This window comes from Cupressus sempervirens, chromosome 3 (assembly GCF_028749045.1).
Source record: "Cupressus sempervirens isolate cs-2001-9-10 chromosome 3, ASM2874904v1, whole genome shotgun sequence".
Lineage (NCBI taxonomy): Eukaryota > Viridiplantae > Streptophyta > Pinopsida > Cupressales > Cupressaceae > Cupressus > Cupressus sempervirens.
This window is the reverse complement of record NC_143120.1, coordinates 1,102,498,588-1,102,513,026: the sequence shown is the minus strand read 5'-3', so window position 1 is coordinate 1,102,513,026 and position 14,439 is coordinate 1,102,498,588. Positions and strand designations below refer to the sequence as shown.

Here is a 14,439-nt window from a genome sequence, read left to right as displayed (position 1 = left end):
GCAATAAAAAGTGGTGAGTTGCCTCAAAAATCCAATTTATCTTCCAACCAAGTGCATGCAAAGAAAGTGCAAGTTAATCACAAATGCTCTCATTTTTACTCTTTGATTTTGACCTAGTCAACAAGATTGGAATTGTTTGCTATGATTTCGTATCCAAAAATAAAAATGAAAAGAAGAGACCCCTATTAAAAATCAGAGAGCTTTCCAAAAATGCAAGAAATTTAAAAAAATCTCTTCATTTGCGCTCTAGAGATCAATTTTGTCAAAATAGACCAAATTTATCAAATTGAATTTTTGATCCTTAATATGACCTCAAAATTCAAAACACAAAGAAAGCACCCCCATTAGAATTGTAAACCATTTCTGAAAATGTAAATTTTTTTGAAAAATTCGCTGGTTTTCTATCAAAAACAACTTTTTATGAAAAAAAAAAAAAGGAAAACTCATAATTCTCGAAAATCACATCAAAATGCTCTAAAAATAGGACGGAGACATTTTGAGCACATAACCAACTTGCAAAAAAAAATTCAGAACCAAACTCCAAGCGGTTTATAAGATATGATCAAATCTTTAAACCAACTAAGTTTTTGGCCTTCAAACCAATCTCCTTATGGGTTGGCCTTAAAACCAAAGTGATAATTCTACAAAAGCATTTGATTAGATCCAATATGCTGCTGTAAAAAACTAGAGATAAGAAATGATAGAAAATGGAGCTAAAAATTTGATTCAAGCCCCACGGTGGGCGCCAAAAATGTACACTCGAAAAGGTGCACTCCTCTAAATCATTCTATCTGAGGTTCTCCATAGATTGGAAAGCTTGAATGCCGACTTAGAGCTCCCTAGTCATGGAGTGCAAGGGGCATAGAAATGAACACATAAGAGCTCTCAGCTGAGCTTTAGAAATGCAGCCCTTGCTAGTAAACCACAAAATGGGAGATTCTTTAGACAAGAGCAAGAGTGCTAGTGTCAAAGAACTCTTGGATCATGCAATGCAAAAATGAAACTATATTAGGATGAGATGCACAATGCAAGCTATACTAAAATGAGATGAGAATGTTATAAATCCAACTATTAAGCTATGTGATCTAATTATTTGTAAAGAAAAAACTACACTAACATGCAATATGATCTTAAGACTAATATGATGGGATGAGAGAATGAGACAAGAAATGAGAAGTTCTTCACAAAGCTCCAAAGAAACCTGTTAGAAAACCTGCAGCATGACAATATTCAAAATGAGGATGGATCCTTTGAGGGGGAAAGCTCTCTCCCTTTTAAAGATGTATGGATGGTAGAGATCAAGATGAAGATGGTGGATGATCAACGGTGGAAATCGAAAATAGGAGTGATCCATGTGCACACACAAGTCAACCAATAGAATATAAGTTGACTTGTCATATAAGACAAAAGTCACAAAGCCTTTTCTTTTAATTTCAAAATAGAAAAAGGACTTTATGTGTGCACTTTAAGTGGGTTAGAAGAATGGGGTGTTTTATTTAATTAAAAGGGGACATGTTCTTTTAATCAAATAATGAACTTAGGATAGCATAGTCAAACTATAGGTTATAATCAAATAAATTGATTATTAGCAATTTGGTCTAGGTAAATGATTAAATTAATTTAGCCAAAATGTTGAAAAGGGGGCTAATAGTCTAGGTGACCATTTTTAGGTGATTACAGTTACCATTGTGTTGTTGGCTCTTGCCTAGATTTTAGCAATGTCTTGGGCCACAAAGAAGATTTCAAATTCCTTAAAAGATTAACAATATCTCTATTAATTTCTAAGGACATGCCAAATTTTGGTTTAACAATAAATGTAGTAGGAAAGGAATGTTGAAGTTGATGAATGATCAACCCCACAGCTCCCAAGAATCACTTGCATGCAAACACTTGTCATAGAAAGAGAGAAGCAAAAGCTATGGAGGCTAAAATTTTCAAATCCATAGATGAGACATTCTTGATGAGAAAAAAGAGAAATTTCTATTATCAAAATTGAATGAATTAAATTACAAAGAGATCAATCCTTATAAAGGAGATCAAAATCCTAACAGGTAACTAACCTAGGTTGCATGATAATAATTAATAAAAGAATTAATTATTATATGCCCAAAGTTTAGCTTAAGTAAACTAGAGATAATAAGTGACTTAATAATTAAATCAATATGATTTATTAATAAGAAAATACTTTATTACTTTAATACCCCCCCTTAAGATAAACTTAGGGAGTAGCTAAAAACCTAGAAACTACTACTGAAAGAACTAGGTCCCACAACAAGGCCTGATGAAGTACCCAAGCACAACCAAATCTCTAAAAAGAGGAGAAATAGAGAAAACCACATGGGAAAAATCCTAATCTAAAAAGAGATGGAAAGAATGTTCCAGAAGATAGGAACAAAAGGATGATCATGAAGAACACCACTAAAGCAAGAAGTTGCAAACACTACCAAATTGTTGATCTAAAGAACCTCCATTGTCTATAACATGACCAGGTAGAGAAGACTATGTCTAAAGAGATGAACAATCAAAGATGTAAGGTATCTTCATGGCCACTAAAAATAGGAACAAAGGAATGTCTATATGGTAAATGATCAATCTCACTAAAATGCATAGGTATTCAGCCACTACAATCGCCTAGTACATAGGATCAAATACTAAATACATAGCTCAGTCCATCAAACCAAGAAAGAAATACAACCAACATAACCCTTTGATAATACTGAGAGGTAAGACATGAACACTGAAACTGAATGCAATATCTCCTCTAGAAAGAAGAACCAGGAACATCGAGAGTGTGAAAGAAGTACAAACACCTATAATGGCATGTATCATTAACATATCATGAGGCTAATATCGTGGAAGGAACACTCACTTGACAAAGGAAGATGGAGAATATGGCCAACATGAAACCCCTCAAGGACCTTTATAATGTAGTGAGAGTACAATAAAACACAAATATGTCCAAGATCCTGAAATGTAATAGAGTGACACTTTATCTCAATGTGTTCGCAAAAATAACACAAAAGGATCTCAACAAAGATCAAAAGAGACATAAGGCTGATAAAAGAGATAGTACAACCCATGAAAAATCATCTGAAGAAACATAATCGATCCCTAGACCTTTAAAAATCAACATATTCACCAGAATGCAAAAAAGCAAAAAACTGAATGGGATGTGCCTAGAGCAGAATTTGGAAAAGTAGAATGTCTCAAAATATGTCTCTCGGAGTGCATAATAGAACCTCTAACTTTGACTGAATAAAATAGAAACCAAACAACATCAAAAGTCCAAATAAACTGCACCATTAGAATGGGCTCGGAACCATCATTCTGACGATATTTTGTTTGCAAAAAATGGAGTTTGAATGAGCAAGTTACAACCAAAAAACCATAGGTAGGTCAAAAAAAGCACAGGAAGGGCAAAACAAAAAAAAATACCACCTCGGGATCCATGTCAAATGTCTTGAAAAATGTGCTCACCAGTACTAGAAATTACCTCAAGAAGCATGCTAATTTTATACCAAAAATGACTTGATTTGTGTGCTAAATATTTTGGCCCATGTGCCAAAAATCTTGATTTATGTGCTAAAAATCTTGATTTGCATAACAAAAAATCTTGATATGTGCACTAAAAAATCTTGATTTGTGTGCCCAAAGAATCTTGATTTTTGTACCAAAAATCTTGATTTCCATGCCAAAAAATCTTGAGCTACTTACCAAAAATCAGGAAATCGTCACCTCGAGAAATGTGCCCAATTTGGGTGCAGTATTATTTTGCCTTAGATTCAAACTGTGTCCAAATTAGACAAATTTAATATGAAAATAGGGGTTTTGGGGCACTCTGAGCTCAACGGTGGTATTCGTTTGGGCTCAAAGTAACTCGAAAATTAGTAAAAAAATTCAATATAAAATAACTCTAAAAAATGAAACCTTCTAAAAGAAAAAGCACAGATCTGAAAGCCAAGGTAGACCTCTCATATAAAAAAATAGGGGCATGAAGATCTAGAGCTCTGATACCATGTTGAAGTTGATGAAGGATCAACCCCACAGCTCCTAAGAGTCACCTGCATGCAAACACTTTCCACAGAAAGAGAGAAGCAAAAGTTGTGGAGGTTGGAATTCCCAGATCCATAGATGAGACATTCTTGATGAGCAAAAAGAGAAATTACGAGTATCAAAAGTGAATGAATTAAATTTACAAAGAGATAAATCCTTATGAAAGGAGATCAAAACCCTAATAGGTAACTGACCTAGGTTGCATGATAGTAATTAATAAAAGAATTAATTATTATATGCCCAAAATTTAGCTTGAGTAAACTAGAGATAATAAATGACTTAATAATTAAATCAATATGATTTATTTAATAAGAGAATACTTTATTACTCTAACAAGGAACCCTTACCTCCTCCACTTCCATTTGAGTCTAGTGGCATTGGTAGTGGTGAGAAGGCATGAACGAATCTAGCATCTAGTGGTAGAGACTTATCTACAACCACAACTTGGTTGAACTTTTAAAGCACGTTACTATTCTCTCTATACACCCCAAAAATTGGAAAATAGATAATTTGAGGGGTCATTGTCCATATACACACACTAGGCTTAAAGCTTAGGTGGAGACATAAAGGAATCCACCCTATGCATGGCTGAAGGATCACTCACGTGCTTGGGGGATTCCTCACAAGGAAATAAACCAACTTATAAAGCCCTCTTTGGTATAGTTGTTTGAGATTATCTCTAAATATAATAAAATATTCAAAAATATTAAATTATACATAGCAGATTTTTTGAAAGAAAAATGTGAATATTGTTTAATAAGAAATGTTGAATATAGACTTACCATCTTTTATTGATGAATGTAGAATTTTACTTGATTGAATATTAATGTGGTTTCAAATATCGACTTACAATTTCTTGATTGTTTGACGGTTTTGATTATATTTTTAAAAATGTTAAATGAATTTCAATTTTTTGGGGTTTGTTTAGTAGATTTTAAATTTGAAAATTAAATTTAAATATATTTGATTTAGTTTTACAAAATGAGTCTAATGTAATCAACAACATATTCCATAAGAGTGAAGGAACCTTTTTTGTCATTACCCATCTAGGGCGCAAAAGGGCAAGGATATCATCATAATTGGTCTCAGAGGACCATGTGACACCCCTAAATATTGAAGGTCCAATGGTCGACAACTACCTACTAACCACCCCTTTCTACAAAATAGGATTTTTGTAAAACATAATGAACATGCATCCTCAAACAATTCTGTAATAGGTGAGTGGAACCCTAATATTTTGTTCTAGGCATTAGAAAACTAGTCATTAAGGATATCCTTGGAGGGGATTTTGGAAATGTCTTGGACCACAAAGAATATTGCCAATTCTTTAAGCCTTACAACCTCTCTATCAATTTTTAAGGACATGTATACCACAATTAGATTTAACCACAAATGCAATGGACATGGAACCCTTACCTCCTCTGCTTCCATTTGGAGTTGGTGGCTCTAAGAATAGTGAGAGGGCATGAACAATCCTAGCATCTACAGAAGAGACATACATATAACCATGAGTTGCTTACAAGTTTTAAGTGTAGGAATGTTCTCACTATCCACCACAACGAACTATAAATTATGAGACTTCAAGGGATCATTGACCATATATTGCACACTAGTTTAAAGCCCAAGTAGAGGCATAAAGAAAGCCACCTTGTGGATGATTGAAGGATTTCTCACATGCTTGGAGGCTTCCTCGCAAGGAAATAAAACAACTTGAAAATCCCTCCTCAATCCACTTTTTTACTTTAATACTTAAAATTTTCTATTTGGTAGTCAAGTATAACTGGTAGTTGTTTGAGATTATCTTTAAATATAATAAGATATTTAATACTCTGAAAATGTATAGAAGAGTACTTGCAAGAAAAGATATGAATATATTGCTTAAATAGAAATGTTGAATTTATAGACTTATTATCTTTAATTGTTAAATGTAGAATTGTACTTATTAGATATTAACGTGGTTTTATATACCCACTTACAATTTATTAAATGAAAATTATTTAAGTGGATGATTTTATTATTAGTTCCTATCGAAGGCAAGTAACTATAGCATCCACTAATGCCAATTTGTTTTCTAGCTCCTGCTTATCAAATAGCAAAAAAAATTCAATCTACTATAGCATTGTATTGTTTGAAATGTGCAAAATTATATTTTGATTTTTTGTATTTAGTATTTCCTTTTATCCTATTGGATTGTATAGTGAATAGTAGGTGCTTTTGATACACTCTTATCTTCTGGATGGTGCTTTAAATTTTCATAATAGTAATAAAGTAATTTTTAAACTGGTTGAAAAGTGTCCAATACCGTCCCACTTGGTTAAATTGTGTTCATAGTTGGTATTGTTAGTTCTTTTGGAGTGTACAGGTCACTCCACCTTTTTTTAAAATTTGTAGTTGACTATTTGAAAAGACAGAGGCTAAGTACTTCTCCTTCCATTTCTAGTAGTTGTGTGTTGTATAAGTTGAACAGTTATTGAACATTTATTTCATGCTGCAACAATTCGTATTAATTCCCCCCTATATATGTAGGTATTTAATAAAGATATCTAAGTAAATAGGTTAGAGAGTAGGTAAACAATTAATAAACTATATTTAATTACTATGAATTTTCCTAATAAACATTGAATTTTGTTGAAATCATCTAGAACTATCTAAATGCTTTCAATGTCAATTTTTGGGGAGTCAGAAATTCACAGAGTAGCCTAGCTTCTTGGTTGATCCAGTTCTTTTGTGGCAAGACACTTTCCCTTTTATATTATGGAATTCAAGCATGAGTTTCACTAGATATTGAGGCCTTGTTTTTATTTTCAAGTGAGCAAACTTCTTAGATAGAAAATCTCTCACATCCATCTCTTTTTTAATGTGTAAATAGTTGTGGCTAGATTGTTATTCTCATTTTCTTGTATATTTACCGGTGCAGATTTTTCACCATGTATGGGCATTGATTTGGGTTGAGAAGCTATAATGGATCATCATCACACTAAAATGTCTAATGGGGTGCACTATTTGAGCTTCAAATGAGGTTTAGACTTGGACCCGGTATTCATTTGCATTGGATTTGAGAATTTTTTTAATGATTTGGTTGATTGGACTTTCTATTGAATTTTTTAATTTTTTTAATATTGACTATTTCAGTTAATTCTTAGAGGAGTTTCTGGTTATGATTCACTGGCTTATTCTTGAAGGAGTTGTTATTTTAATGTGTTTGGTTGTGTGTTTTGGGTTTAAGTATGGGGAAGCCTTGCGAAAGTATTTTTATCAAGCCAAAAAAGGATCTATGACTCAATGGTGGAAATGATTACAAGATATGCATCTCATGGATTAAAGCATATTTGAAAGGGGTTTTTATTAGCTACGTTCTTGGTAATGCCTTGCTAAAATTATATTTGCAAAATATGAAGTACATACAAAGCACAATAGCTATTTCTAATCAAATGGGAGAGATCCAAAAAAGAAAATAGCAAAAACATTAAGTCATATTGTTAGGTAAGTAGTAAATGGTCATGCCCAAATCATATTGGTAATGATTTGTTTTCACATACATTGCATAAATCCAAAATTTATGCAATTGAGAGGACTAGTTTACTACATTAAAAATTAGTTCACTATTATTCTTGCAATCGATACCCTATTTGTCTCTTGAATTTCTTGTAAGATTCTTGATAAGAGTTATCAATGGAATCTCCTCCAATATAATTCTTGGAGGAGTTTTTGTTCAAATGTGTTTGGGTGTGTATTTTGGGTTAAATTATGGGGGAGCCCTCTGTTTGAGTGTTTTCTTGGTGCCTATTTAGTTAAGTTTGTGGAAATTATTTAGTTTAGGGGTTTATCCATATTAGAAGAGCATAAACTAACATGTGCAATTCAAAGACATAAATTTATAATAAAGCAATGGAGTCTTTGTGCATTTATTTAAAACCCACAAGATGAATGTTCAATGTAACGACTATACAAATATTCATTTCTTGGGATTTCTTCCTAGCCTTAAGATTAAGAATAGGGTTGATACGTCTCTTCATAGTCCCAATCTTCTTGATAGCCTTATTCAATATTTCTAAATTTAGAGAGATAATTAAAAGCCAATCTAGCTTCAGTGAGCATTGTTGTATAATCTAGTGTAAATAGTCTCAATTCAATCCCTCCATTTTTTCTGAGAACTAATAGAATACTTATGTGGGTTATCAAGGTAGGCAAATCTTCATCAACTATAGTTGCCCAAATGTAGTTCAAACCCCAACAAAGAATAACAAGGATTATTTTGGGCCGCCCATTAAAGTTGATCAGATGAATGACTCAAAGCCAAGGATAATTTTGTATTGTGTATGAGTATTTTGGGTTGAATTATGAGAAAGATCTGGAAGCCCAAAGATATGGAACAAAGTAACATCAAGAGAGACAAAATGAAAACAAAGCATAACAATTACACCAAAATGCATGTTCTAGTTTTTCAATGTTTAACATGACTCTTATTAATATTTGTCAATAGGCTTTGTATTATTGTAATGAGTTTATGTTAATTCGTTATTTAAAATCTTTATTTTTACCAATTGATATTATGTATTTGTTCTTTTCTTTTTTCTTTAAAAAAGAAGAAGTTAACATGCTAATTTTTTAAATTATAAAATTATCATTTAACTACAATTAAATATACTTATAGCTATATAAAAGTTGAAAACTAATAATTTACCAATTTGGAAAGGTAAAATATTAAAGTTTAACTAGACCCTTATTGCTATATAAAATTTGGAAACTAATAATTTATGAATTTGCAAACAATTGTAAGCTTCAATTTTTATTAAACATAATTGTTAAAATAGTATATGTTATAGTTAAAGAAGAACTATAATATTAATAAAATTAGTACATTTGACTAATTACTTAAATAACTTACAATTTACTAGAAAGTTAATTTATATTTCCATAATACTTTAAGTTGACACACACAAGCAAATCAAAGCAAAAGAAGTTAGCCAACATCCTTGTATACAAAAAAAAATGCAATAAGTTATGTTAAATTAAAATGCTACAAACCTCAATTCCAAATTCACAACGACAAGAACTAAATGCTTTGCATTCTTGTTATTGAATGAATCTCATTTTGGGTGTTTATTGATTAGATTTTGATTTGAAAATTAAGTTTAAATATATTTGATTTGGTTTTATGACAAGGATTGACAATTGGAGTAGATTAAATAGATATTTATGTATAATGGAGTATGACTAAATAAAAGATTAATAAATGATCTCATTGTAAGATAATTTTTTCTTAGAAAATTATAAAGTGAACCTTACAAGTTACATTCAATCTATCCTTTCTTAACTAATGATTGTGCAATTTGAAAATAGAGTATAATACTTATTTTTTAACATATAACCTAATAATGATATGACACTTATACAACTCAAAATATTTTAAATAATAAAATTTTTTTAACACATCGTAATACTCATAATGAAAACTAAAATTTGTCTTCTTCATAACTATTATAATAATTACTTTCACTCAATCTCTTCTTATATTAAATCATTTTTATTTATTTTTTCTTGAATAATTTATACTTGTGTAAAATCTTTAGAAATAAAAAATTCTTTGTAAAGGTTAAGTTATCATAAAATAAAACAAGAAAATCTTTCAAATAAAAATATCATATCATATATATATATATATATAGGTAGGTAGGTAGAGAGAGAGAGATCCATTTTAACTCTTTTATGAATTTTATAATAAAGGAATTAGAATTTAGTTAGAAATAAAATAATTATTAATTCATACTTTTTTTAAAAGGTGGTGTAATAAATAAAGTAATTGATTTAATATTTTTTTTTTTTAATTATTTAAATTTGAAATAATAGATTTAAAATGATCTAGAAAATTATGTCTTTTAGATATTTTAGTTTAAATAGTAGAATGTTTAATGTAAATATTTATTAGCTAGATATTATTCTCATAATTTAAATTTCAAATATATTCTTTAATTAAATTATTTCTCTAGTGTAAATTACATTGAAATTTGTATGACAAATCATATAAGGTAAATATTATCTAGCACTATTATATATATATATATATATATATATAATTGAATGAATACAAATGAATTCCTTTTGATGGTCCCAAAAGAATCTCATGCAGGAATTCTATTATTTTGGGCATTACAAGTGGATGTGACTGCACCACACAAACGTCTCTATTGTGCGTACATGTCTATGGTTTCCTAGAGTACCTTGCATGGAGTCTTGGCTAGGTAATGACTTGGCTAGTGACATGACTAAATGACGATGAAATTTTTTATCTCTCAGGCTAAAGGGGGACACAAATTAGTGGATGTGAGTGCACCACACAAATGTCTCTATTGCATGTACATGTCTATGGTTTCCTAGAGTACCTTGCATGGAGTCTTTGCTAGGTGATGACTTGGTTAGTGACATGAGTAAATGAGGGTGAAAAAAGTTATCTCTCGGGCTAAAGGGGGACATAAATGCATAAATGGCTCTTACACTATGGTGTAAATTTTAGGTCATTACATGTTGCCCCCACTTTAGGGAATATATTATCCATTAGTTTAGAGATGTGAAAGCTAGAGTAAGAGAACTTACCTACAAGAATTCTATTGCAATAAGTTTTCCCCAACTATGATTTCCTATATAGTAATGCTAATCTAGATCAAACACACTTGAGCATGTTAGATGATAAGACATTTGTGATAAAGATCATCTATGGGTACAATGATATGGATAACAAGTTGTATTATGCAAGTCATATGATAGGGTGTTTCTTTATAGTTCTTTGAAATACATAGAAAATTCTATATATCATGTTTTATGGAGGCTTTGACTGTGTGTCAACATGTGTAGTGAATGCTAGAGAGGCATGTAAAAAAGTTTCCTAGACACAATAGACGAACACACATAGCATTGAGTTAGATAGGCATGTGATATGGTGTCTTAAGATTGTTGTGGATACATGTAGTGTCGACTTAGATAGGTGTATGATAGGGCAAAACTTAGAATACATATTGGTGATTTGCCCCCCACTAAAGAAATTGATGAACTTGATTATGCCTCCACTAAGGCAAGTGATCAGTGGTTTGGCCTCCACTAAAGATATGAATTCATAATAAACTCAATATATATTAAAATTATATTCAAAAGAAAGAAAAAAAGAGCAATCAATTATAGAGATTTGAAAATCTTTCTTGTAGTGCTTAGTTATAATAAGATCTCATCTAAAAAATTCTTAAATAATTAGTTGCAAATGATTTGGTCTTCACTTTGAATTTATTTTTATAATGATTCACACTTAGAACTAGATTGAAGATTGTGATATGATGAGAGGATGAATATTAGACTTGTGTAAGGAATATCCCTAAATATTATCAAATAAATATATCAATATTTAAACATGTTTCTATGTTATTTTGCATTTTCTTTATGACATCTAGGAATATCCTTAAATATCAGTCCATAATTATCCCATTCAAAGCTCTTTGGACATAGATTGGTGTTTTCATAAAAGGTTCCTCTTAAATAATTAAATTTGAACTTTGAAATAATTAGTTCAATTATTCCATAATTATCCCATTCAAAGCTCTTTGGACATAGATTGGTGTTTTCATAAAAGGTTCCTCTTAAATAATTAAATTTGAACTTTGAAATAATTAGTTCAATTATTTCATTAAAGGGTTCCTTTTAGATAATTAAATTTGAAATTTGATTACAATAAACTAGACCCCGACCAAAAGTATTAAAAGGACTTCGATGTATGAATTAATCAATAGGAAAATAATATTGAAAAATATTTGACTAATAAATTTTAGATAAAAGATAATTCCATATTGAAAAATATTTGACTAATAAAATTTTAAATAAAGGATAGTTCCATATCTCACATAATTGAACACTGACTATTGATAACCCCAAGACCTTTAGAAGAAATATCTACTTATACATTAAAAATAAAGATAAATTGATTCATAATTTATATTAGAATTATTTTATTTAAATAAGAAACTATTTCTTTTTCTTTTTTTTAAATGTCGAATAAAATTATTTATCACTCTCATCAAAATTTAATATCGAAAGGAAAATTGAAAACCTTTGATCATTTCTTATCAAAATTTAATATTGAAAGATCCCTCCACTCCAAAGGAAAAAAGAGAGGAAAATCAATACAACATCATCGAGCAGTTCAAATACTGTCCTGTTAACATCTGCAAATGATGTGAAATCTTTCTCGCGGTTAGCTTAAGCCTACTTTTTCTCTTTTGCATTTACAGAGTATCATCATAAGACTCGGGAAACACAAAAACCAGAAAGGCCAAAAACGCTCAATCTACATCTGCTGTACACAGGTGTTAGACTTCCCATCAGGCGGCCGCCAAAGCCGTGGTTAAGCCGGGAGTTCTCGCCGGCTGTTTTCTACTACTCCGGGGAACCACAACGCCGCCGCAACATTGCAACGCATACTTGAGGGATTCCTCCGCTTCCTCTCCCTCTCTCACAGTCACATCAGCCATTTCGAAGCGCAACTCCCTGCGCCTCGGAAAGGCCGCGTCCCGCGCCGCCACTTCGGAGAAAAGAAGCGGCAGGGCGTTAGTGGTGCGCTTGTAAACGCCCAGCCATTTGGCCTGAGCGTAACGGTACTTTCTCCACGGCGGCAGGTGCATTCCCTTCGCCTTCAGCGACCGCTTCGCTGCGTCACACATTATCTTGATGACGTCACGGAGCTTATCCACACTGCCCACCCACAATGTCGGCAACGCTTCTACAAGCGCGCCGTATTCCGCCGTTGGCCGAGCGATCTCAAACTGCGCTCTGAAGTCGATGTCCACAACAACACGGTGACCATTGCTCGCCGAGTCCGCTTCGACAACGACGTCAATGAATTCGTAGTCCCCTGAAAGAACAACCGAAGCGCATCAAAAAATGAGAACACAGCGAATATTCGAATAAAATGAGACCGCAGTGAATATTCGAATAAAAATTTAGGGATTTGTTTTTTTTTTTTGATCGAGAGAGAGACGGACCTGGAGGATGGCCGTTCGATTGCTGCCACCGCGTCTTGCAGACGGCGGCGTTGAATCCTTCGCTTCGCAGGCTGCTCATCACAAATCTCCGCACATGATTCTTCTCCGTGTGGCTGGCCATTCCTAAAGCTTTTGTTACATTTCGAAGAACAGAGTCCTCTAATTTGGTACTGGATAATAAGATGCCCTGCAAATGTAAAGCGGATCAGGAAGGGGGAAATCAAAAAACAGAGGGATCGACGATAAATAGAACCTAAAAGTATTGGCTTTAGTTTTCAATAATGTTGAGCGGATCAGGATTAAAGTAGTACCTCTAGTATGTGGTGAAGCCGCCCTTCCGAAACAGAAACGTTATTTTCCTGAGAAGCGGAGCTCTCAGCGCGGCTTTCACAGTCCAGAACCGCACAATCTCCGCCATTTTCGTCCTCCTCGAGGAAGCTGAGGTCGGTGAGAGTGCCGGAGTCGGATTCGACCCCATGATCACTCCCGCTGGTTCCGTAAACCGCCATTGCCTGTGAAGAATCGCCTCCGCAGAGCATTGCCCTAACGGCTTCGTTAAGCGGTGCGGTCACGCGCTTCACTTTGGCAGGCTGATTATAGTTGGCCTCAAGAAACGAGTTTGAATTCGAGCCGCCATGGAAATTGTGCTGCTGAAGGTCGCATCGGCTGAAAGAAGAAATATTCTGCCTCCCCTGGCGGTGAGATTCCGCCATGAAAGGAGCAGAGGCGGAGGAGCCTCTGCCTCTGCTTGAAATGGCAACATTGATGCGTGACATTGTTGAAGATCGGAGGCGGTCTGAGAGATGGGTTTAGGGGGCAGATAAGAGGGGCAGGGGATATTTAAAGGAGGAGGTGGAGAAATATACCTCCAGGAAACGAATCTGTTGTAAGGCATATGCGTGGATATCCAATTACTCGAAACAGTTCCGAGAGAGTGAGTCGGAGATGAGGTCGCCACCTGTCCCCTGTCGCTTCTTGACAACATCCATCCTCCTACCTCTCTGTCACCACGTGACTATATGTGCTCTGCGCCTTCTTTTTTCTTCATTTTAACAACATCCAGCACGAAACAATGGGTGATGATGTTGTTGGGTTTCGCCTAAACCGGGGTTAGCGTAAAAGGACAGTTTTGTGCTGACTCAAGGTGGTAGAGGATGAAGTAAATCACATTGCCATCCACATCCATGAATCCATGATAATGAAAGTGGCCCAGCATTGCGTAGAATGAATGTCCGATGCCGATGCCGAATATTATTACAAAATATGGAGATGGGGATCATTTAAACATCACATGTATCTCGTGGTTTTGTGATAAGATCATTGTACCGCTTCGCTAATGTATGTAATCCGTTAAATATTTTAA

General features: G+C 33.3%; 1 protein-coding gene across 1 annotated transcript; it reads right to left on the bottom strand.

Moving 5' to 3' along the window:
* Positions 1-12,132: 12,132 nt before the first annotated feature.
* On the bottom strand, positions 12,133-14,099 carry LOC149570642 (uncharacterized). The gene is made up of 3 exons (XM_089823202.1): positions 13,388-14,099; positions 13,077-13,263; positions 12,133-12,946 (listed from the first exon to the last, which is right to left on the bottom strand). Exons 1-3 carry the CDS (start codon positions 13,850-13,852, stop codon positions 12,417-12,419), a joined length of 1,182 nt encoding a protein of 393 aa, XP_089679328.1. The 5' UTR covers positions 13,853-14,099; the 3' UTR covers positions 12,133-12,416.
* Positions 14,100-14,439: the final 340 nt, after the last annotated feature.